General features: G+C 32.5%; 1 protein-coding gene across 1 annotated transcript in view; it reads left to right on the top strand.

Annotated features, from left to right (window-relative positions):
* EFCAB13 (EF-hand calcium binding domain 13) overlaps nucleotides 1-26,721 on the top strand; it is a 283,929-nt gene that overhangs the window by 22,511 nt on the left and 234,697 nt on the right. The window contains exons 8-14 of the mRNA XM_036222608.1: nucleotides 2,533-2,607; nucleotides 4,010-4,153; nucleotides 9,022-9,093; nucleotides 12,388-12,882; nucleotides 14,903-15,040; nucleotides 16,395-16,466; nucleotides 24,517-24,588. Coding sequence (XP_036078501.1) covers nucleotides 2,533-2,607; nucleotides 4,010-4,153; nucleotides 9,022-9,093; nucleotides 12,388-12,882; nucleotides 14,903-15,040; nucleotides 16,395-16,466; nucleotides 24,517-24,588 — 1,068 coding nt within the window. The remainder of the gene's footprint in view (nucleotides 1-2,532; nucleotides 2,608-4,009; nucleotides 4,154-9,021; nucleotides 9,094-12,387; nucleotides 12,883-14,902; nucleotides 15,041-16,394; nucleotides 16,467-24,516; nucleotides 24,589-26,721) is intronic.

Raw genomic sequence — 26,721 nt, forward strand, 5'->3', positions numbered from 1 at the left:
ATGGCTGTACCAATGGTTTTTTAAATATTTGCATATTTTATAGTTTTATTGAGGTAAAATTGACATAAAACAAGCTGTTCATGAAGTGTACAATTTGATAAATTTTGAGATACACATATACTTGTGAAACTTCAGTACCTCTCATACCCCTTGGTAAGCACTCATTTCCTTTCCACCTTCCCAGTACTCCCCAAGCAAGCACTAATTCGCTTGTGTCACTATAGATAAGGCTGCATTTTCTAGAATTTTATATAAATAAGATCATATAGTAAGTACTAATTTTTTGTCTAGTTTCTTTTACTCAGCTTAATTATATTGAGATTAATCTATGCTTTCGTGTGTATCAATAGTTCATTCTTTTTTATTGCTGAATAGTATTTCATTATATAAATATACCATGATTTATTTGTCCATTTACTAATTGATAAACATTTGCATTGTTTCCAGTTTTTGGCTGTTACAAATAAAACTAGTGTAAACATTCATTTGTATATCTTTGTGTAGTCATATGCTTTTATTTATCTTGGGTAAATACCTAGTGATAGAATGATTGGATCATGTAGTAAGTATATATTTAATGTTTTTCCACCGGTTTAAAAATTTTTTAAGTTAATTGATTTTTTTATGGTGATATTGGTTAATGAAATCCAATAAGTTTCAGCTGCATACTTTAACAGTAGGGCATATATATGTTTACACTGTGTGTTCACCTCCCATAGTTAGATTTCTTTCTGTCACCACATATTTGACCCCCTTTATCCTGTCTACTTTCTAGAAACTGCTAAACTATGTTTTCCAAGCAGTTGAACCATTTTACATTGTTATGAGCAATATATGAGAATCCTAGTTGCTCCTAATCCTTGCTAATCCTGAAACTGGCCAGCTTTTAAAAATCGTAGTCATTCTAATAGATGTATGGTATTATCTCATTGTGGTTTTAATTTACATTTACTGAATGATCAAATGATGTTGAACATTTTCATGTGTTTATTCACTATTTGTATACTTTCTGCTCATTAAAAATATTGTGTTATTATTGCATTTTGAAAGTTCTTTTTGTATTCTGAATACAAGTCCTCTATTATAGATGGTTAGCAAATATTTTCTTCTAGTGTCTTGTCTTTTTATTCTTTTAAGAAGCTTCTTGAAAAGTGTAAGTTCATGGTTTTGATGAAGTCTAGTCTACAATTTTTTTCTTTTATGGATTGTATTTTTTTTCTTTTCTTTTTGGATTGTATTTTTGATGTTTCATCTAAGAGATTTCTGCCTAACGCCAGGTCACACAGAAGTCAGCAAACAAGTCAGAGTAGTTGATTAAAATTTGTAAAGAAGTTTCGTTGTTTTTGAAAGATAGGAGAGACCACTATTAAATTATTGGCACTGAAAAAGAAGTTGAGGCAGACAACTTGACAAACTCACCAATATCGGAGAAAGAGCTTCTGTATTTTGGAAATGTGAACAACTAGCCTTGTCAATTTCTCTGCCGGTAGAAGCCTGCAGACCACTGGAAGCACTGAATTGTTCTTTTTTAGGTTACTTTGCTCAGGTGACATTAAATTGAAATGTGGATTTTCAATAATTTTTCTTCTGGACGTAGATAACATTGATGTAAACACTTTCAAAATTGGCCTCATTTACTTGATGATAGATGAAAATGACCTCTTCAACTTATTTAACTTGAAGAATCTTGAAAAATTCAGATGTTCCTTGACACAGATCTATGCTTATCTAGAACATGAGATTTAAGAACCCTGATTCTGTGCTTTGGCACACTTTGTAAGTCTGGGTTTTCAGTTCTAGCTGTTGTCAGAGATGAACTGTGCAACATCATGCAGAAAACCACTCCATAATTTCAACTTTTCATTCAAGCCAAACTAAAATTTCTTACAGAAAATTTCATTTGTATAATTTAGATTTTTTTCTTTTAAGAAATCACCATTACTTTTTGTATGAAAAATTAGATTATATTTTATGCATTTGTTTAATGCATTGTGTGTGTGTACATGTATGTGTGGAGAGAGAGAGGAGGGAGAGGAGAGAGCGGTAGAATGGTGTCAAGCAAAGCTTTCATTATACTCTCAACTGGATCCATAATCTCCCCCAAAACCACTGGTACAGAGGGCTCTTCTAGAATACAACAAAGTCAGTCCTATCCTGTTAAGATAAAATCATTACATATGTAAAATTGATACATTGCATTTATTTTTTGCACCTAATTACAAATATAAAAATTAGAGCCTTGAGTAAAGAGGACTGCGGTATCTCCCATCCTAGCCTATATAATCCTTATTATTGCTGCAACACAATATACTACATAATTATAGTATGTAAACATTTTTCTGGTAAGTTTTCTTTTTATATTCTATATTTGATGTTAATTTTGACTGCCCTTGTTTATAGACTATGGTATTTTAATGCTAGTTAATTCTAATCACATTTTTAGTTTGCATTTTTATCTTATGTCCTTAGCGAGTTTACTGATAAATTTACTGATGGAATTTTTTTCCTTCTGTTTTTGAACCATTTTTATAGTTAATGGAATGCTGGATTTTTCAGATTTCCTTAAGGCTGTGAATGATGCTTGTTATTTGGTCTCTCAGGATCCAGGTAAAAAGATAACTCTTCAAAGTTATAGAAGAGAATGATTTTGATAGTAACTGATTTTAGGGTTGGGTGGTTATATGAATTTATGTTTTTTTTCCAAAATCTCTTAACTCCTTTTCCCCCCAGTAGTCTAGGTTGAGTAAAATTTAGATATGAGTTATTTCATAAAAAGTGTTAAAAAATCTGGATCACTATGATAAGATCTTACTTTTTTTTATCTCCAGTCTCTACTTTTTCCTGCACATAACAGCTTGTCTAATTTCTTAAAACACAATTTTTGTCATGTCATTCTCCTGCCCAAAAATCTAGATGCTGTTCCTGTTATCAAATGAATCTAATCCAAACTTTTATGCTTGACATCCTCACCTCTTCATAATTTTGCTTGCTGCTCTGCTTTTCTCCGTAGAGCCTTTCCCAGGCAAACACCCCATGCTCTAATCATAAATCTCCAAATATGCAATTTCATTCTTACTTCCATGCCTTTGTTCATGTGTTTTTTTTCCCTCTGTTGAAGTCTTACATCTGTTTATTTCTCTCTATAATTAACAGCACTTTCTTCACTGTGTCTGGAATCTGCTTGTATTTCTTCCTAAAAATTTCAGATTCTGATGGGTCTCCTAATAACTTTGAGTTTACACTCCATATAAACTGTAAGGAAAGTGGTTGGAAGGACTCTTCATGTTCATGATAGAAATAGTGCTTCCAAAAGTCTGAAACCTCTAGTGTTCATGACTTAATTTTAATAGTGGTTAAACCATTGCCGAACCTGTAGTATAATAAAAAAAATATCTGAAAAGAAATGATATCATTCTTCTCTCTGTTATACTATTTCTTAATTATATTTTTAAATAATTAATGACTCCCCCAAATTTTGAATTAAGCTGGCTTGCTATTGTACATTATACTACTGGTAAGAAATTGTTTTAGTTAAAAGTTTTAACTGAGAGATGAGTATAGTATAATGGTTAAAAGCAAACATTCTGGAGTAATAGTACTAGATTAGAATTCTGGGTTTTCCATTTACAGCTGTGTAATCAGAAGGGGTTTTCTAAGCCTTAGTTTCTTTATCTGTAATGTAGGGATGAGAATAATAATTTCTCTTTTTTAGGCATCTTGTGATAATTGAATGAGATAATCCATAGCTTTTAACACAGTGCCTGGCACATAAACAGTGTTCAATAAATATCAGCTATAATTTATAGTATATTAGTAGTACTAATAGCAAAAATCACATCTAATATTAGGAATGTGGCCAGAACTGGGCAAATGTCTACTTGCAGGGAAAACCCTATGCCTATGTAAAATTATTTTTTCATAGTAGATTATTGACACAAAATCGACATCTCCCAGGAAAGCTTTTGATTTTTATGGTACAATAATTTATTCGTTTATTACTTTTTTTCAGCATTCCAGAATGCCTTGAAGATTTTCTGTAGTATAAAAGGTGGTCGAGTTGCAATTGATGAAGTGGCTGCTGTTTTGGATAGGATGGATATTCCTGTAATCCCTGAAACTTTTCAGGAAGTGATGAAACATGCTAGTATTGACAGTGAGTTATTTGAGTTGATATATGTATAGGTATTTCTTGGATATCAGTATTCTGCTTCATACTTCCTCTTTTCCTTCTTGATTCTTGCTTTTTGCCATCAACATTGCTTTCCGGTGTTTATGGTAAGAGATAATCTAGAAAAATTAAATGAAAAATTTCTAAAGTTGTTATATATTAATATGTTTGGTAAAGTCTAAGATAAAAATAAATTTTTTTCTTTTCAATCTTATCTCTATTTTCCAATAGTCATTTCTTATCTTTGTGAGGAGGTAGTTTCTAGTGTCAAGAGCATTGACTCCATAAGTTAAGAGACCTAAATTTCTTGAATTTTCAACTTTATTATGTAGCTTTGATCACAAAATCTTTCTATGCTATTCAGTTACTCTCCGTAATATGTAGATTTCTTTAAACATTATAAATATATTTAGCAGATGTTTTATATTATGTGTTTACATGTGACCCAGGGATGACCTACAAAAATGGGTTGATTAGTGATTGATTAATCGATTTATCTATTTAATGAGTCTGATAGTCATTAAATATCTACTGTATCTGGAACTATGCTAGGTGATACACAGATGAATAAAACACATTTCTTGTCCTGAAGGAACTCATATTCTAGTCTGGAGTCAAGTAAACTGAAAACTATATTGTGTAGCATGTAGTATTCATAGAATGTTTATAGGCTGCTAATTCATGCTGGAAGCACCAGGGAAAGATCATTCTAGGAGGAGATATCTGAGCTAAATTAAAAGATTAGTTAGTAGGAGATAATTGGTTACAGGTGGTGGTGAAGGGGGAGAAACATATTTTAGACTGAGGGAACCATTTATGTAAATACGGCAGGAAAATAGACATGATGTCCTTTCCAGTTGGTTTCCATTGGTTTTTGTCATTTGTTTGGGCAGCTTTGTAGTAGGCTTTTGGTTGCTGAAATGTGGAGTTCATACTAAGTAGTCATTTATTGTGGATTATGGGGTGATAGACATAAGTGGAGGAATGTACTGGGACATGAAGATATATACAAAATAGGGATTTTAAAGCTACTCTCAAGCCATATTATTAAATAGCCTTTAGGGCATTTGCTTTTTGGCTTATGGAATTCTAGTCTGGGCTTCCAGGTCTTCTACTTCATTTGGGAGGTAAGTTGGACAAATGATGCTCATTTCATACAATTGTTATAGAAATTAAATTTAAACATTTATCACCAGGTTTGGCATCTAGAACAGGCTCAAGAAATGTGAAGCAGAAAACTAAGAATAATCCTTGACAACTCTGTTTTCTTTGTTCTCATCACGTCATCATTATAAAGTACTATTATTAAAAATAAATTTTTTTTAATCAAGGCAACCCTTGATTGACCTCACAGATTGCAAGGACCTTGTCAGCTTACAATCCCTTATTTTTTATTTTAAACTCTTAGATATCTCTTAAATATATCTATTTTCCGACATTACTACCTTAGTCTTAGTCTTTCCGACATTACTACTGTAGGTTACCATAATCTTTCCTTAGGACCATTGCAGCTCATCCTAATAAGCCTACTCATATCTAATCTTATACCCCTTTGCACTGTAGCCAGAACAGTCTTTTCAAAACACACATCTGATTGTGTTAGCCTCCTTGTATAAAATCTAATAATATCTTTTGGGATAAAGAGCTCTTTAGTGTTGTATACAAGGCCTTGCAGTGTCTCATGTTTACCCAGATCTTCAGCTTTATCTCGGACCACATTCTCCCTTGCTCTCTGTGCCTTCTTAGGGATTCAACTATATGTTATGCCCCCTCCTGTTATAGCCATTACACATGTTCTTTTCTTTTCTTTTCCTGGAACATCCTTCTCCTTCTAGTTAATTCCTACTTATACTTTAGATCTAAACTCAACTCTATTCTTTAGGGATGTTTCTCTGACCTCTCTGACTATATAAAATTCTCATATTATTCACCCTCACAGCACTAATCACAGTTGCAATTTGTATTTTTAATTGTTTGATTAAGATCTATGTATCTTAAATAAAACTAAGCACCAGGAGAGCAGATATCATGTTTACTTTTGCTCAATGTTGTTACCTCAGTATCTAGCACAGTGCTTTTGGCACATATTAATTTCTCAACAAATATATGTTGAATGAATTAATAATTCTCATTGTTTAGTTCACCTCTCTCAATCAGGGAAAACAAGATTTCTTCATTTTGTCATATTAATAAGCTGGCTGCAACTTGAGGTAAAAATCCTCCTAAGGCAGGTCCTTGTCTTTTGACTTGAAAAATCATTTTAATAGGTATGTTTGATTATAGGAGTTAATGCCTCCTGGGAAACTCCTAGTTTGAGCAAAGGGTAAGACAATGCACTCTATGTAAGAAAATAACAGGAATTTAGAATATAACAGTAGCTCATCTGCCGTTGGAGGAAGAAAATTGAGGGAATCTACACGTAAGAGTGGATGGGGTTATAGCAATCAGTACGGAGTGGCCAGGAGTATTTGAGGACAATACTATATGTTGTTAAAAACTCCAATTTTTGCAAATTATCAGTAAAAGTTTGTTATGTACAATAGCTGTGTGTTAATATTGTTGGTGGGTAGATTTAAAGGAGAAAGATGTATAGGTTTTATGTTAGCAAGGCTTGGAGTGGAGAGGGAGGGTAGCAACTGTAGAATGTGATAATATGAATGTGATCAAGAGTCCATGGGAATAGAAAACAAAACAAAAACCAACCACAAGAGTACAAACAACTCAGGAATCCTCAAATCTTGGAGAGACTATTAACTTATGTTCATATAACATATGGTCTGGGTTTGAGCTATTTTACTTAAATATTAAAGGAATAACAAACCCAGAAAGCCAAAAGATTTGAGTCACCAACGTAGGAGACATACAAATTTTCTGCACCAGAATTTTGAAGTAAGGAGTAATATAACTCAGCTTTCCATCTAGTATAAGGCATAGCACTGTAGGTTCTGTTCTAGCATCCTGTTTTTGTATTTGGTTTGTTTTTTTTTTTTGGAGTAAGGATGATAGGTGTAGAAAATGTTAGTCTTTATGAGTGTCATAATGAAGGGGAAAGAATTATGCCACTGGAATTTGCAGTAAAGTCCAGCAAGTGTTTCCTCTATTCATATATGGCAAGAGGAATATGAAAAATCACTTGACGGGAGTTCTGGGAGTGTCAGGTATTTTGGTTTCTGAAATAAGATATTGGAGCAGTAGTTTTTTTCTCTCATGGAGGTTAGTTATCTGGAGATCGAACTTGGTGAAAAATAAGTGACTAACAATCTTTGTTAGAGGAGGTTTTTTTATACTAGGGGTCTCTGAAGATTATAGAAATGTAGTGTTAATGATTACTTAACATCCTCAAAGTAATGTTGCCTTGAATGTGACCTTGATGATTAAAATCATTTTTTTTTTTTTTGTCACACTAGATAATTTTATTTTCCAGGTTGAATTTCCTCTAGAAGTACAAATGTTATAGTGGGAGGCTGTTTTGAACTTCCCTTTTGAAATAAACAGTATCTATAACCATATTGATTGTCTCGGTTTCAACCAGGAATCATTCATTAAGGTTTTGATAAGCCAGATAGGGGACAAAATAGTAATTTCAGATTCTGGAATGCTTCTCTGGCCACCAGGGACTATTTAAATAGGTAACATTTATTTGGGAGGATTCATGATACGTGTCTTTTATTGTTAGAAGCAAGAAATAAATTTTGAGCAAGAGCTAGTAAATCTGTATAAATGGTTGGCTACTGGATTCTCATTGGTTGATGTTGGACCTCTGTCCAGAGTAGGGAGTTTTCTAAGTGGAGAACAGATAAGAACAATATAGCTTTCTCTGCTGAATTAATGTATGTATGGTCCAACAAAATACTTGATCAAATTTGAGAGCTTGAGGGCTTAAGCTATGGTTTAAGAACTTGGGACGTAGAATCAATCTATAGTAAGTGCCAGAAATTCACTGGGGAGATTCTCAGAGGTTTTTGAACAGAATAAGGATGAGTACCAAGGAAATGAGAAACCAGACTATATAGTAAGCAGTTTCTAATCGGAAGACAATAGCATCAATTTGGTCTAGTACTTCTTTGATTGGGTCGAATACATACTTGCTTAGCCGTAATTTAAAGCCCTGCAACCTGATATAGCTTACCAATTTTCAAAGAACCACAGTGAATCAAACTTACCCAACACTAAAATTATACTGTATATAATTCTTCTTTGACTCAGAAGTCACTTTAAAAATTTGCATCTTTTTCTCAGAGTCTTCATTTATACATATAATTGAATGGTTGATTTCTTACGAATAGACTGATGAACAACTCAATATTTTTATAGATGGCTAAGCCAACTCCCAGTCTTTTTCACCTTGGATGGCAAGCATTCAGAGGCAAGAACTATTGGGAAAATAATTTTCTAACTCCATGCACAATTGAAATGACATTATCCAAGATCACTGCATCTGAACCCGTCCTCTGCCATGCATTGCACAAGAAGGAAAATGGTCTTAAATAGGGGCAGGGGCAGGAGTAGTAGGAAGTTATAATAATGAGAGTGTTGGACACATAGAAGGTGCTAAGTAAATGTTTTTCTGATATACACAGTGTAGATATTGCATTATTCTTTACAGCCTTCAGTATATTTTGTTCATTCAAAAATAATTTTAAGTGACATTTTAATCTTATGTTTCAGTGTGTACTGAGTTATTATTCACAATTCCAGATATTATTCAAATATCCAGAATAGCTGGCCCTCTCTCTATTCCTACTTCCACACATTTCTGTGTTATTTTCATATTAGAATAGGATGGCAGCTATACTTGTGTTCCAAAGGAAATTTAAACAAAAGAGTATTTAAACTTATTCTTTCTGTTACAGGTAACCACCAGGTGGATATCAGGGATATTATATTTACTTTGGATGAACTACAGCGACAGTATGAGGATGTTTGTAAGTGAATTCTTGTTGATATAAAAAGTTGTGTCTATAAACAAATTGTTTTTAAATTAAATCCTAACTTATGGGTTTTATCATACAAGGTTTGAAAGCCTTCTCTGAACTCTTTGCTCTAACTCTTAAATCAAGGAGATAAAAATTTAATATAACACCCTAAATATACCTAACTAATACTTATATAATATGAGTATCTCATCATTTTTCTACTTTCATCTTTCCCTTAATATTTTCCTTAATAACATAAAGTCAACTTTAAAACAAAATAGTAATATTTTTAAAAGATAATATTTAATTTAGAATGTGGGTCACTCTGACATCCTGACATTGACCATTTAAAAAAATTTAGTATGTTCTTTCCTATCATTCATTGTTTAGTTTTTCTTCATTAAGTACATTGTTTTTTTAATCTCTTCCTATTGCATATTGTGTTACTTCTTAATCTTTCATTTGTCCAAATTCATTTGTTCAAGATTACCTATGTACATAATTTTAAGAATTACAGCATGTATTTCTATATAAAGTTTGCTACACAAAAGAGCAACCTCTTGCCTGATACTTCAGGCAAGCTTCTCAGAAGCAAACATTTAAAATGTTTTAGCTAATTACTTGGTATTTATCGACATAACTGTAAACAACATGTATATTTGCTACTTGTTGATTTTTAAAATTTTGAGTAGATATAGAATATTTTAAAAAGTTCAAAAAAGGAGGCAAAAAATGGTTGAAAAACAGGGAAAATTAAAAAAATAACATGTATACCTATCTATGAACATATAAGTAATTAAATTAAACATAAATGGTCTAAACACTCCAATTAATAGGCAGGGATTATGAGAAAGAATATGAAAACATCACACAATTCTATGTGGTTTACAAAATACAGTATACCAAATATGATGACATAGGAAGGTTAAAAGTAAAAGGATGGAAAATATATACCATGTAAATACTAATCAAAAGAAAATGGAATGGTTATATTAATAGGAGAAAAAGTAGAGAAAATTACCAGTGATTACATATGCATTACATAACGATAAAAGTTGATTACCAAGAAGATAGAACTATTCTAAAGGTAAATGCAACTAACGGCAGAGTTTCAAAATCACGAACAAAAACCTGACAAAATTTAAAGGAGAAAAGTAGACAAATTCACAATTATATTTGGAGACAACATTCCTTTCTCAGTAATAGACCTGGTAAAAATCATCAAAGATATAGAAGTAATACATGACACAAATGATTAGCATCATGCATGGAAATGTGTGTATAATCACCAATAACATCCAGGTAGGAAAAGAACAAAACACAAAAAATTTTCTATACCAGAAATAAAATTAGATTTCAAAATAAACTTTAACACTTTCAGATAATAATGGCAAACTGAACAACCTGCAAAAATATACATTAATAATAAAACGAACAGGAAAAGAAAAAAGTGCAATAAAATCTGGAAGCTGGAAAGCAAATGAACTTAGTAAATCCGAAAAAGCTAAATGCTAAGCCAGAATAGAAGAAAAGCCATGAAGCAACCCAGTTTGTAACACAAAGCCTCCAAGTGCTCATAATTTATGGCATTTAAGTACCTCTAAAAGTGAGGGTAAGAGTAAAGCTAAAACTAAAGAGTTGGTTAAAAGTCCATTTAAGTAGTATTATAGATCTAGATTCCCTCCACATAGCCAGATATTGACCTTCTCCCACTGCAGCAGAACTAACAGTTCATCAGAGAGGGTTAAGCACAAGGTCTCTCTAGATTAGGAAATACTAAACACTGTTGGAGTTTGTTCTGATGCAGTTGAGTTTCTTGGAATCAGTTGAGTCTTCCTGAGTCTTGCTTTTAAAAGTTTAAAAGAAGTTTAAAGAGCATTTTAAAGCTAATATAGCTCTACTATAAGGTAATATTCTTCAGATGAGTCTATGGATGCTCTATCTATTACAAGGTCTTTCTGGTGTCACTGGTAAGATCACAAATCACTCTCAATTCTCTCTGAGTTACAAAAATTGTTCTACCTACACTTTTCTGGTAGTTCTTCCCTTGTCTTTTCAGTAGTAGTATCCTCTCATGTATGTACTGATTAATATTCAGCCAAAGATTCAAGTGGACCCCTCTGTTGATCTCCATAACTCAACAGTTCTCTCTTTTCTGGCACTCTGCTGTCATATTCTAGCCTCTTTGGCTTTCCTTCTCTCTTATCTCTATTTCCTCTACTCATTCAGACCAGCAGGCTCTGTTCAAATTTTACTTTTCTATGCTGTGGCATGGAAGCTCCTTCCAGACAGTAAGCTGGTACAATTGTAGGGTTAAACTCATTTGTTTCCCTTCGTTAAGGGATTACTGTCCTTGCTGCGTATTGTCCAATGTCTGAAAACTGTTCCTTTTCATATCTTGTCCAATTTTTTTTTGGTTGTTTAAGTCTGAAGGGGAGAGTTGGTCTCTATCATGATGTCTTGGCTTAAAACAGAAATGTCAAAAGATTTTAGTTTTTTTTACCTATTCACTAGCCTATTTCTTTTTCATAGTTAACACTTACAGATCCATGTCACCAACTTTAAAGATTTCCAGACTTTTTATACCTAAAATTAATACAATGTTATATGTCAATTAAAAAAATTAATTTAACATTTTTTTAGATGCTTAAAATTCAAATATTTTCTTTTAGTTGTTCATTCTAATATAGACTAAGCCAAGAGACTTTTTATTTTCTCTAAGAGAAATGTCTTCGTAGTCAAGATTGTACTGCTACTCTGTTGAAGTTTGTTTTCTGATTTTATAGGAGCTTGACAATCTCCTAGAGTTGTTCTGAGGATTAAGTATTAAAACATTTGAAATACATTAATATGTTTTATTTAAATGTAAGGAACTATTTGGAGCCATCAGGTAAATTTTGTAAATAAAGTTCTAGTTGAGACATTGTATTAATATTTTTCTAAAGATATTATGTTATATACAAAGTTAATTTTCCCTTAATTATAAATAAAAATTTCCCCTCTACAAAACTTCCTCATGGTTCTGCACTTCATAACTAAGGGATAATATGTTAAATATATTAAGTATATTTGAATAAGTATTTAAGTTTTATACCTAAATAAGCTTCAGCAGATTATATTTAACCTTGTTAATATTACATATTTTGACCTCAGCTCTGTTAGTTTTTTTCAACTTATTAAATTTGTTTTATCAATTTAAGCAACTGATAATATCTTGAATATCTTTCATGAGGACTTATTTTTAAAATAATATTACAAATTGTACAGGTAAATAAAATAATTGAATATGTTTTTCTTGTTCAGCAGTTATGGAATGGTCAGCCTTGGATGAAGCTACTTCAAACAGAAAGTTATCAAATGTATCAGGAGGTTGTCTACCACATAGGAAGAAAAGTGTTTTATCTTCCAGACTGCCTAAACTGTCATTATCCCCAAAGTTAAGCAGAAAAAAACTTCAACATCATAAAATCATGGAGCATAATGATGACCTGGAATTTAAAAGATCAAAAAATAATTTGCACATAAAAAAATTTGTGGATGGGATTGATAGCAGTAATGTAGGATTCCAGGAATCATATTCAAAGGATAGCATAAACTTTAAGAGAAGTTCAGAGAAGGTTGATATTTATGACTCAAAATCTAAACCACGAAACTTGAAGAGTATTACAAGCCTCAAAAAGTCTCTGGATATAAGCGATATTTTTAGCATCCCAGAACTTCAGAAGCCAGCTGTGAGAAGGCAGTCCAGTCTCCTAAATCAAGTTTCATCTAAGGAAAAAACTGCAATTAATGCTCTGGGTTAGTATCATATATGTAATTCAAAATCTAGGTCCTTTTGAGTTCTTGAGTATCACAGAAACAAGCTAAGTTAATCAGTTATTAGACACTTGTAGACATTTCAATTGTCAGTATTCTGGGTAAACACCACTTCTGGTACATAGGCCAATAAATACAATGCTGTGGTTTTGATAATAGTTCCTTGTCAGATGCTCCCTTTTTGGGGAGCCTAACTTAGGTGGAGAAGCTTATTCGGTGATCAGTTGGAGTCGCTCAAGTTCCCTAGAAAGTAGAGGGCCTGTTTTCCCTTGGAAATGTTTATTTTATAATTTATTTAACCAAGTATGTAAGAAGTCTATGTGAGATTTTTGCACAGAGTTCCATGATTTAAATATATGATATCCATAGTACTTCAGGCATTACCTATTGTAGTCCCATGACTATCAAGAGAAAATAACTAATATTAAATATCTCAGATCCCCCAGGCTTTATGGTCTTCCTAGAAGATGAGCAATGGTTTCCCAACAATTACATGTTTTCTCCCTTTATACTACTTAAATCACTGAAGTACTGTGTATAGAACTAATTAAGCACTACTTCCTGTAGTCCTTGGCTGAGGTTATTTAAGCTATGTCTGTATTCTTTAAAGAAACTTTTTGACATTTTTATTGCATTTAGTATTGAATGTAATTATTAAAATGAGTGCTTAGTGAAAAATTAGTGAATCTTATGCACTAATGCATATTTTAAATAACTCAGTTGAAAAAGGAGTATGATCTATTAAAGAGCCACACAATTATTTATTCTGATTTCTTTACTGATATATTGCTGTTGCTCTGTGTCTCATTCAGTAAGAATAAAAGCCCTGGTAAAAGAAATAATGGAGTAGTAGGCAGTTAGCCAGTGGATACAAGAGGCTTGAGGAAGAAACTGGTAATCTTCCTGGTGTCACCAAAATCAAATGATGTCACCTACCACTGCATACTTAATGTTTTCTATATAGAGAAGTAATGAAATAGGTTAGCTGGTATAACTTTTCCAAATAAATTGATGGTAACTGGGCATCTATGAAATGTGACTGCCATTCGATTTACATTTTAAAAACATTTTTAACTTTTCATTTCAAAATAATCTTAAATTCATCAGAGTAACACAAAAGTAAAAACATTCTTATATCCTCTTCATCTAGTTTTACCAAGTGTTAAGATCTTATATAACCGCAGTACAATAATCTAAACTAGGAAATTAACATTGATGTAGCATTATTTACTAATCTAAAGACCTTATTCAAATTTTGTCAGTTGTTCCAGGATCTTATCCAGGGTGACACATTACATTTAGTTGTCCTTTTCCTGGTCCAGGATCCCATCCAAGATGACACATTACATTTAGTTGTTATATGTCCTTAGTTTCCTCCAATGTGAATGGTTTCTCAATCTTTCATGTCTTTTACACTTTTGAAGAATATTGACTAGTTATTTTGTGTAATATCCTTCATTTTGGCTTTTCCTTATATTTCTTCATGAATAAATTCAGGTTATGCATTTTGGCTCTAATACCTCAGAAGTAATATAATTAGGAGGCACATGATGGCCACATGTATCTGCTTCTAGGATTTTATGATTTTGAAGATTGTGAGCTGAAATCATGAAAAAGTAATGTTATAGGGAAGAACTCTCACTTTTAGCTTGGAATCTTTGAATTTAAAACATACTAGTGTTTTGATCTCTTGGATTTATTCATTATATTTTAATCAGAACCAAGCAGCATTGGCTGGGTCACTGGAATATTCTGTTTCTCCAAACAAGTAGTTTATAAATGTTTATAGAATTTCAAGATGCTTTGTGTGTGATTTATAAGAGAAAGTTTAAGTATAATGTAAGATAACAGAAATATGAAGAGAAAAGCAATCTTTCTGTAAGGTAATATTAAGTAATTAAAACTTGCTTTCTGATTACTAGATAAAGATTTTAGGTAACAATACTTGCTTAAGACACATAAATTCTGTTGCTGAATAGTTCTCTACGTTTTATATATTTAGAAAATGTCTGCGAAGCTATCAGTAAACCCCCCGAAAATTACATTGCTGCAGAAGAACTTCAGTCCATTTTGCCATCAATAGGAATTACTTTATCAGATAAGGAGTTCAAGAAGATTGTGACAGACACCAGTAAAAATGGTGAGAGACTGATAATACAATACTTTATGAGAAAATTAGATACTTTTATGGGATAGTATTAAATGTTGGAGTAAGTTCTCTCAACTAGAAATAAAACAGAATGGGCCATTCTAAACAAGATTCAGAAAGAACATATAAAAATAGAAAGTAGTAAAAAAAAATTTCTGAGAAGTCTGACCTAATGGATTAGTTTGGAGGGCCTAGGCCTTTCATATCTCAGAGTTGTTTCTATAGGCTTCATTACTATCTCTACCTGTGCCTTCTAGAATGAGACAGTTATTGCAGAAGTCCAGTGCAATTATAGAGAGATTCAGGAGCAAAATCACAGTATCCAAGAAAATAGTCCAGGGATGTAAGGAGAAATAATTGGAGATTCCCAAATGTAGAGGGAATGCCATAGCTAGAAATTTAAGGCTAATGATATTTAAACTATCAAGGCAGGTAGTTAGCATCTAGATGTTAAATAACATATCCCAGTCACCAGCCTAAATTCAAGGAAGAGTTTAAGTTCCCAGGAAGGGTTTTTGTTTTTAGAGAAGTTGTTTTGTCATTAAATAAAAATTGTCCATAGCAGAAATCCAGTTGAGAGGAGAGGGCAGAGGCAATATTTTGGGGAAAGACAGACTTTGAAATAATGTTAGAAGTGAATTCTTAGAAACTGAGCAAAATTTCTTAGCTAAGGCAAATAGTAATGAAGATTTGATTTAAAAATTTAGAAGTAGATGGTACTAAACAATTTTTGCTGCTTATCAGGATTGACATGATCACTGTGGTGGATTTGTATTTAAAAATAGGTAGTTTATTAATTATTTTTAATTAAATTGGAAAATACTTGTAAGTTTAAAAATAAAAATAAATAAAAATAGGTAATTTTTTGGACTCGGTGGATACGAGGGTTAGGGATGGGGATACTTGAGTTTATCAGGGCTTATTACTATTGGCGAAGTATCTTAATGGATGGCATACTGACTGGATTTTCATGATGGTGTGAAATAGACTCCTTAACTTTCTCATGGTCTATCTATATGGGCACCTTTTCTTTTTCCTGTATCTATCAAGACCTGAGTGCCTAGCTCACTCCTTTGCACTTTGTAATAGATATTGAAAAATCAGGGACTTTATCTTACTTATTATTGTTTCCTTGGTGCCTAGCATAGTTCTTGGCACTAATATGTCCTCAGTAATTGTTGAAATGAATTGATCTAATTTAGAAAGACTCTTCTAGGGATACAGGATGTAAAGGCGAAATAGGAAAATGAAGTGAAGGCTACATAATTTTTTCACAGTTGTATTAAAATGTATATTTTCCTTTTATACAAAATGAAACAAAATGTATAATCTGTTTACTTTACAGAAAATGGAATGGTGAAGTTAGATGACTTTATGCATGCTCTCTTCAAGGAGCAAAGTCTTCCTGTCTATGATGGTACGTAGGAAATTTATTTTAAATGATATGGAGGAAAGAGTGGTTAGGTTGAGAAGAATTAGGTTAAACTGAATTGAGTTTGCTTTTTGGATAGATACATAACAGTACTGAAACCCTTAGGCAAGCCATTTGCCATTAAAAAAAAAACTTACTGTATCAGAGTAATAGTAGCTAACTTGCTTACCTCAGAGTTGTTATGTGGATTTTATAAACTGAAAAGTGCTACATAAATTTACAATAATAGTAATGATAATGAGAAAGCCAAATAGGTTAATTTCTTCCATTATTAGCAATTGATGGGTGAATTGATTTTAAAATTTTATAATGAACTTGTTTGAATGAAGTACTGGTTTTGTTCACCTTTGTTTTAGAATGTCTTGAAAAACAGTTCTATTGAGGTAAAAGTTACATACATAAAATTCACCCATGCACTGCTTTTTATTAAATTTGTAAAGTTATATAACCATCACCACAATCCAGTTTTTGTAGCTTGCAATGATTTTATTTTTTTATACAAATAATTAAAATATTTTTTAGCAAGATTAAAATGAGAAGTGAAAGAGATTAAGGCTTGCTGATTTTACTTCCTTCTGTTTCTTCCTATACCAAAAAAGAAAGATAAGCTTTTTGTTTCTCCCAAAAAGATTTCTCAGATAGGGAAAAATTAATCCAAAGGAAGAGACTTCCTTTTGTACCTAGATAAAGAGTCTAATTTTAAAAGCTACATTATTATTTTTCATTTTTGATGAATATAAGTGCTTAAGTGGATTTCTTGAAGACAATATTAGCAAACAGATTTCTCGAATGCTTTATCATGCAAGCATTCATTCATTAACTCAATTGTTTCATGGCTGTTTTGAGAAGTAATAAGTATCTTGGTCACAACTGATTCTTCTGCTTTATCCCTCTATTTTTAAAATTTATTTTAAGTTGTGGTAACTAACATATAATATAAAATTTACCATCTTAACCATTTCTAAGTATATAGTTCAGTAATGTTAGTGTTAAGTATATTCACATTGTTGTGCAAACAATCTCCAGAACTTTTTCATCTTGCAAATTGAAACTCTAAACTTGTTAAAAACAACTATCCATCCTTGTCTCTCCAGGTTCTGGCAACCATCATTCTATTTTATTTTTCTGTAAATTTGTTCACTCTGGCTACCTGAATGAAACCATACAGTATTTGTATTTTTGTGACTGGCTTATTTCATTTATCATAGTGCCCTCAAGATTTATCTATGTCATAGCATGTGTCAGAATTTCCTTCATTTTTCATGCTAGATAATATTCCATTGTGTATATATATCATGTTGTGGTTATCAATAGACATTTGCATTGCATCCACTTCTTAGCTATTGTGAGTAGTGCTATTATGAATATGGGCATGAAAATATCTCTTTGAGCTCCCGCTTTCAATTTTTTTTAATAAAAATTTTTTTCCTTCTTAATATTTTTTATTTTTCAATTATAGTCGGTATACAATATTATACTAGTTTCAGGTGTACAGCATAGTTATGAGACATTTATACAACTTACAAAGTGATCATCCCAATAAATCTAGTACCCATCTGACACCGTACATAGTTATTCAATATTATTGACTATATGCTTTTTGCTATACTTTACATCTCCATGACTATTTTGTAACTACCAATTTGTACTTCTTAATCCCGTCTCCCTTTTTCACCTACCCCTCCCATCTGGTAACCTTCAAACGTCCTCTGTATCTCTGAGTTTGTTTCTGTTATATTTGTTTATTTTGTTACATTTTTTGTTATATTTGTTTATTTTGTTTTATAGTTTATTGTATTTAGATTCTACACATAAGTGAAATCATATGCCATTTGTCTTTCTCTATCTGACTTAGTCCACTTAGCACAATACCCTCTAGATTTATCCATGTTGTTGCAGATGTAAAGATTTCATTTATTTATTTATTATACCTGAAACTAATAAAAAAAGTGAAGTTTTCTCTTTAAAATTAAGGGAGGTCATCGTGAATTTTCTGTTCCAAATGTTTGATGTTATTGTACTAAATATAACAGACTATGATGATTCTCTAAATTGGATGAAGTTAGCTGACAGGAGCAGGGGCATTGAGAAGGACAGTAGAAAAGGGAGGATTGGGGTTTGAGAGCAGTTATGAAGAATAAAGAGTATTTTTTACTGAAATGATGAGATCATTAACAGAATAACTTGAGAAACTTTGGTATACTTTTATTCATAGAGGAATAGTCCACCCAAATCCAGTATTTTAGCAAAAATAATTTTAAAATTAAAGATAAGAGTCTATAGGAAACTATAGGAGTGGAGAATGAAGAATAAGTAGGAGTGCTCTACTTATTTAAATGGCCACATGTGGCTAGTAACAGCCATTTTGGGCTGGCAAATCTAGAGGAGTTCACTTTTCTTGTTATGTCTCTGAAATTTAGATCCATGGACTGAATTACATGTTGTATGTATATTCTCTGTGTTTGTAGCATTGAATAAGACCATTAAGACATTGAAATGCATGAAAGAACGTAATTAGTCTGATAAGGACAAATATTCAGATATAGTTAAACACTAATAGAATTTATTTCACCGATGATAATCTTCGAGAAATAGTGGATGATTCCTTTGTTGAAGGTGAATTCATTGAGCAAATAACAATCAGCTTTAATAGTTTCTTCTAAAAGTTTATCCAGAGGTTTCAAACTATTTTTACCAAATACTAATTAAGTTTTAATACTTACTTCTTAAATAATACTCTAAACTTATTGGAACACTATTTACTATAAACATGATTTAGGGTTATGCCTTATAGTGTATATCCACAGAGATCTAGTTATTACAATATCAAAAGCCTGGATGATCTACTATACTAAATTGTAAAGTTGGTCTCAAAGTATTTATATATGTTGTTGTATGGCTTCAAAATAGTGTTTCTTCCTAGAGTAATTTCATTTCAAAGTTAACTCCTTTCCTTTTATTAGTTTTAGAGAGGTCTTAATACCTTTCTAGCTTTTTTTTTTTTTTTTAGGTGAAAGGCTGTTTGATAATTACAAGTTATTGTTGAATAATTGTTAAATGTTTGTCTCTATAACACTTCATAAAAGTATTGAGCTTTTGTTTGCCCTATTGACAAAAAATTTACCTGATCCATCTATACTCTCATCTGGGATGAACCCAGATGGATTTTACCCATATTGAGAAAGCCATTTCCTACCTTTACATTTAGCTTCAGCTAAAAATTAAATTCAGATTTGCCTCCCAAGGAATAATTAGCAATGTCTGAAGACAGTTTTTGTTGTCAAATTGATGGCATCTAGTGAGTAGAGATGTTGCTAAACAGCCTAACAATGTACAGAACAGTACTCCGGCCCCCAAATAATTATCTAGCCCAAAATATTAATTGTGCTGCAAGTGAGAAAACCTGTTTTAGAGGAATCTTATAATTTTGAAAGTACGTCTAAATAGTTGTTTTGTTCATCCTGCTTAAAGCAAATTTAAAAAATAAAGGTAAGTGTAACTGAACTTTATTCTAACCTCCCTTTGTTTCAAGGTAATACCTGGACTAGTTTTGAGTTATTCTAAACTGTTAACTAACTGTAATATTGTCCATTTATGCAAATGAACAGATTTTATTTCTACCATTTGTCCCTCAAATAGATCTCTGTACCAATTTCCATTTCTGTCAGAAATGTATGGGATGAATGGGTATAACTGCAACTTGTTCTTAGGTAAAAAATGCTCCAGGATTAGATAGATCATAGGTAGGTGAGCAGAAATAGAGAAGAACAATTCAGACTAATAATTAAATATTTTATTGAATATATGGGACCGAGGATTAATCTGCCTTCTTACGGAGAAAGGAAGCATCTGTGACATTAGAAACTCTGCCACCTTTAAAGGTACTTAAGTAGCTTTGGAATATATGGCAAATCCATGAAGGAGTCTAAGAAGTAAGAGGGGCATAAGGAGAAAAGAATATTCTGCAAGTCAGGGGAAGACTTTTGAGAAAAAGGCAATAGTCATCAATGATAAATGTTACTGAGAAATGAAGTATCTAATCTATCCATTGGTTTCCTTTCAAACTGGGTAAGATCAGGGTGCTATTCCTCATCATGTGATATCTCTCTTGAAATTTTCAGATTTTAAGAAAGAGGCTTTGTCTTTGAATTTGAAATTACCAAAGGCAGATGGTAAGAAATATATATATGAAAACTTGCCCTATAAAAGAATTGGTTTCTTTTTTAGAATCATTGTCAAATCCAATGGATTGCTAGCCCATTCTAGTCAGACTGAATTTTTTTTCCAAAATAATAATCTGATCATGTTGCCTCCCCCTATTTATAACTCTTTAAACATTCCTTGTGTTGTTAGTATAAAGATCAAAATGCTGCATGCCTCTCTAGTATAATTTTGCACCATTATCCTTGCTTTCTGTAGTTCAGCTACATTGGCTTTCTTTCTTTTCCTTGGGTACTCTCTTTTCCTCCCACAAAAAGGCTTTTGCATATCATATTCCCTGAAATATTCTCTGACTTTCTTTGCCTACTTAACATCTATTCATCTTTCATATTAGTGCCAGGTTTCTTAGGGAAGCTTATCATTATCTGCTAGTCTAGGCCAATTTCCTTTTTATAGGCTCTTATTAAACCATGTCTCTTTCATAGCACTTATTTCATATTAGAAATATCCATTCATGTTTTTGATGATTTGATTAATGTTTCTTTCTCCTACTTGCCTGGAAGCATCATTTGGCCAAGGACCATGTCTCCACTTTGCCCACCATTGTTTTTCTAGATTCTAGCACAATCCTGGCTCTCAGCAGGGTCTTAGTAATAACTAATATTAATAGTTAATATCTACATTTACTGTGCTAGGCATTATTCCAAATCTTTTATGTTTTTAACTCATGTGATTGTAAGTATTTATGAAATGAATACATCACTGAATAAATGTCTTCTAATTTCTTTAGCCTCATCTCTCATCAATTCTGAATTTTATTTATTCTGCAGCCATACTACATATTATAAGTTGGCTCCATTTGCTTAGGTTTCAAGTCTTAGCATGTGCTGTTTCCTTTATACATACTTCTTGCCAGACAGACTCACATTTTTTCCCTTTCAAACTCAGCTCAAATTTCACCTCCCACCCCATAAGGTTTCTCAGAGTTCATCACTCATTAAATCTAGATTAGGTGAACCTTCTCAGTGCTTCCATGCTATCTTATCCAGACTTTTCTCACAGTACCAACTATATATTATAATTTTATTTACAGAGATGACAGATTTAGTTCCTGTCTTCAAGGAATATACAGAATCTCTTTGAAGAGAGGGCTGAAACTTTCATTGTTGGTCTTGGTGTAATGAATGTAGATCTAAGATGATATTATAGTATTCTTTCCAAGTGACATTCAAGAAGGTTTAGATCTGCTAGTGTAATGCAACAGTTTGCAGTCTATGGAAACATATACAACAACTTTATTTTGGGGTTGAGGGAGAAATGGAATAGAAAATAGATTGATGAAAAATTAAAACAGCCAATAATGATTATGTTTTATATTTTAAATTGGCCTGGTATCAACAGGACTGCCCCATTTGTATGGGTTATGACTTGCACAACCTGGTTGATAGAGTACAAATGAAGACTGAAATGCAGTCCATATATTCCAATGTGCTCTCAGAGCTTTGAACCACAATGCTAGATTGCAGTTGTCCAGAGGAAGGTATGCCTCTTTGTAACTGATGCATAAAAGTGGGTACCTTTTTCACACACAAGTAAAATATGAACTAGGAGTGGCCCTGGGGATCAAAACTTTAATCTCAGATTTTAGCCTCTGTTTGTTTACCTTATCAGTTGATAGAAATCTTTAGACCTACATGTGGAGGACATAACTATTACTGAAGAAAGGCTTACAGTTCATTCAATATTTAATGGATGAATGGATTCATATAACTGACCATGTTCTCTTTGCCATGAAATGTTTTGGTTTCAAATGCTGCTTAAAGTTAATGGATTATCAGTTATAAACAAAATATTTTCTTTTTTCTGTTCAGAAATTTTGGTTAGAATAAATAAATATTTTTTTTTTTTGTAAAGGTTTGCCTATTGCAGACTTTGGACAAATTGTTTTGTTTTCAAACAGTAAAATCTCGTATATATATACTTATCTTTGTAGAGATTAAAGAAGCTGGTCATATCTTGTTGCATGTTGATAATGACAATATTAGTATATCTAACTTGGAGCATGCCCTTAAAAGTTTAAATGTTAATTTAACTGAGGAGGACTTCAGTGAAGCCCTTAAATGTTGTGACATCAGTGGTGAACACTTTTCGTCTTGAGATTCTTTTCATTTTTCCCTGTTTATGGGTAACAGTCTTAGAGTGTATATATGTGAATAAGATGTTAAAGAGAGTCATACTGAAGATTTAGGTTGATACAAATCAGAGCCCAAATAGTTTACTAATTTGTTGACATATCTAACTGTTCAACTGATCTGGATACTATATAGGCTTATTTAGATAATTACCATTTATTACTTATAAGCATGGGTAGGAAAAATACCATATATTATGTAATAAAACAAAGGCATGACACTTTTATTTTGATATGTAATCTTTCTTCAGAGGAGATCCACTTTCATCTCTCCTTTTATAGTACTTGTCCCATTTCTGCTGGTTTTTTAACCAACGGAAATACCTGAAGGCTCACTACATTTTAAAAGAACAATTATTTTGTTTTGTTTATTATTTCTGAATGGGCCCATATTTAACTTTGTTTTTCATCTTTGGTTTCGTGAAATATGTACTAATCTCATTGCCTGTACACATTCACTCTTAAAAAGTCAAAGCATGTGGGAATACTTCTAGAGGCTGCTGTTTCATAGGTTTTAGGTGATCCTTTATTTCGGGCTTATCTTAACCAGTTTGTTTTTTCTATGGGAATCCCCTGAGTCCTGTGTTAGAGAGTACCTCCCCAAAACAGTCTGGTTATTGTTTTTGCTAGATAACCCAGGTTATTATTGACCTGGATCAATTTTTATGTTTTGACCTGGGGTTTCTCATATCATGGGAGTGGTATAGCTTTGGACTTCAAATACACATGAAATGCAGGCTGGGCTTTCCATTATTCACTGGCGATTTTCCCCCAACTGCCCCTAAGAATTAGGAAGATTGTTGTTTGCCCAGGCCAGTGAATATAATATGCTAATCTCCCTTTCACTGGTTTGAAATCCTTTAAGCATTCAGTTTCATTTGGTATTTAAATTCAAACTCTTCATTTAGCATAGACCCAAGTTCTTTTTCATGACTCCCCATGAACATTTAAATAAAGCAGCTCACCATTTCTGAGTCTGATATGTATCCGCAGGATAACCGTAGCCTTAATACTCACTCTTAGTTTCCACCCTGGATCTCAGTGCCCACTTAACTTTTTATTATTTCCTTTTCATATGACTTGGTGATGTATTTATAGAATGTTGTATTTCATATAACATCTCTGGGGATTTGTAGTGGGATGATATTTAGTTGTTACTTGAAGTCTCCTTAATGTAATTATAGCCCTAGATTTTCCGCTGTAAATTATTGTATCTTCAAGTGTGTGTGTGTGTCCTAATATGTCATTAAAGTTACCTTCTGCCTTAGACTGCCTCAATTCAAATACTGCCTCTAGCACTTTTGGATTTGTGACCTGGACAAATTATTTAATTTCTATTGGCTTTTATCTTTAAAAAATAAGCATATTAAGAGTACCCATGTCATAGAATTATTGTGATGATTACATGAGTTAGGCACCATGAAAGGATGCCTAGTTTATATAGGAACTCAAAAGTTGTATGTTTTAATTTTGAGGAAGAACTGAAAAAATATTAGCTATTAATATCATTAACTGTTCAGTGGGTGGTTCCTAAAAGTATGAAAAGTTATATTGAAGTTATTTTAATTGTTCGAGACAGAAATATGAACTAGAATAAAATTTTAGGTAAATCAGACCCTTTAGTTCATGTGCTAGTTCAGTATCAAGTTTTTGATATCAGCGTGCTTGATTTTGACCTTCCAGATAATAAGGAGGTGGATTTAAAAGATTTCTTAAGGGAAATTAAAGAAAGTCCACGTTTCAAAGAGTCAATAGGTAAGTAAATACTTCTATTTCCAAGAAAAATTACTGTAAAATAAAGATAATGAAATGACATTAAAAATCACTATATGGATTTCATGTCTTTAATTTTTAGTCTCTATAGTTTCAAAAAGGATTTCAAGCAGCTAACAAAATATAAATAATACAAGAATATAAAAATAAGTGAGGAAATGGGACAAGTTTTAATGAGGGAAGAAGAACTAAGGTAGGGTTGAAAAAGGTTCATAGTAAATACTTTTGTTGTTATTACAGAGTTCTTCCTCAAGAGAAGTTTTTTCCTTTTTTCAAGGGGCTCTAGACAGGAATTAAATCAGGTTTGAAAGTTGGATGGGGGACCCAACTGGAATTTTTGTGTGTACCCAACTGGAATCCCATCTATTTTATCTATAGAAATCTTAGCTTCAAGTAATTGGTCTCCATAAATCCCTGCAGTATCAATCCCTGTATCATTCTTACTACCATTCCTTCTCTGTTGCCTCACCACATCATTTCCCCCCCTGCTATTTAAAGACTATTGCTTGGCCTCTGTCCCTGAGGATCCTCTCTTCCTCCTTGCAATTAGGGAGACTGTTTCAACACCAACATCTTTTCCTAACCCCTAAGTCTACAGAGAACACCTATCAAAGAACTTTTCATACATGCCAGACACTCTATGAACAATGTATTTTTAAATGCATTGTTTTCTCTCTCTCTCTCTCTCTCTCTCTCTCTCTCTCTCATTTGTGGGAATTGCTGAAGATGTTGGGTGGCTTATCCAGTTTAAGAGTGCCCTCTTCAGTTTCTGCAGTGAAGTACATTTACTTTAATAAATGGGAACTGGGTAGATGATACCATTTAGTACGGACTTCATTTTTAACTGCTTCCATCTTTTCCTTCATCACCAATCCTATACAATACTGGTCCCCTTCCCGATGCTGCCTGTGGTCCTATGGATTTCCCAGCTCCTTTCTTTTAGTTTCCCAGAGGTTATAGCTCTGATCTGTCACATCTCTGACCTATTCTTAGCGTTTCGCCTGTGGGTAAACTCTCATTGATATTATCTGTGTTCTGCCTTAAAAGGACTCTTCATCATTTTGTCTTCTGTGAAATTGTCACTTGATTTTTCACTTTGGTGTGGGCTCCAGAACTGACTGTGTTGGTCCTAGATTTTTATTTCTTGGCTTACATGTAAATTAAAGTTTGTAATATTCTGCCTCTTAGTTATGCTGCAGCATGGGCTATGGGTTACTTTATTTGCTTTACCTGTTCTTTTGTATGGGCTTTTGGAGACCATGTGGAGAAAGTAAATCTAAGTGGCTACCATTATCCTAAAGCAGTGTTTCTTAACTTTTTTTTTTCTGTTTATTATCACTTTCTTAATGAGCCTTTTTAGACATTTTTATTACTTATCACCTCCCCCCTCCCACACACACATACACATACACACATACACCATGAACATTTAATACCACAGATAAACTATATATCTGTTTATGTACTGTGGCCAAAAACCATTCTAATATTTAAGACTTTTTCTCCTCCTCTAAGAACCAGTTCCCTTCTTTGAGATAATTATCAGCCTCAATGAGAATACCTATCCTAAGTGTATCTAGAACTTTTATTTTTTTAGTTATACTGCGGAATCCTATTTGCTAGTTATTTTACTTAGACTTTAACACATTTGTAAGTAATATTGAAGCTATTAAGAGTTTATTTAGGCGATTGATCAGATTTTTTTTTTTTTTTAAAGAAAGACCTCCCTTGCCACATTGTGGAAAATCAGTGGAGAGAGATGAGACTGGTGGTACAGATTTTTAAAGATGCCATTTTAATACTATAGGCATCAGTTAACATAGTGATAAATTCAAGAAATATTTAGAAATATTTAACAACAGTTGATAATCACATCCATACAGAAAATTGAGAAGAAAGGATAGTATAGGCTGACTCCCAAGCTCCTAACCTTCGTTATAACTTGACTATTAGTTTCAGCTATATTAATTAATTCATATTTTGTATGGCCATATTTTCCCATTTCTCTCAGCTATATTACTAGGAATGAAATTGCTTAATTATACGGTAACTTTTTAAAAAACTGTTCGAAGAATTGCCTGACTGTTTTCTATAGTGGCTGCTTCATTTTACATT

This window comes from Rousettus aegyptiacus, unplaced genomic scaffold (assembly GCF_014176215.1).
Source record: "Rousettus aegyptiacus isolate mRouAeg1 unplaced genomic scaffold, mRouAeg1.p scaffold_m13_p_6, whole genome shotgun sequence".
Lineage (NCBI taxonomy): Eukaryota > Metazoa > Chordata > Mammalia > Chiroptera > Pteropodidae > Rousettus > Rousettus aegyptiacus.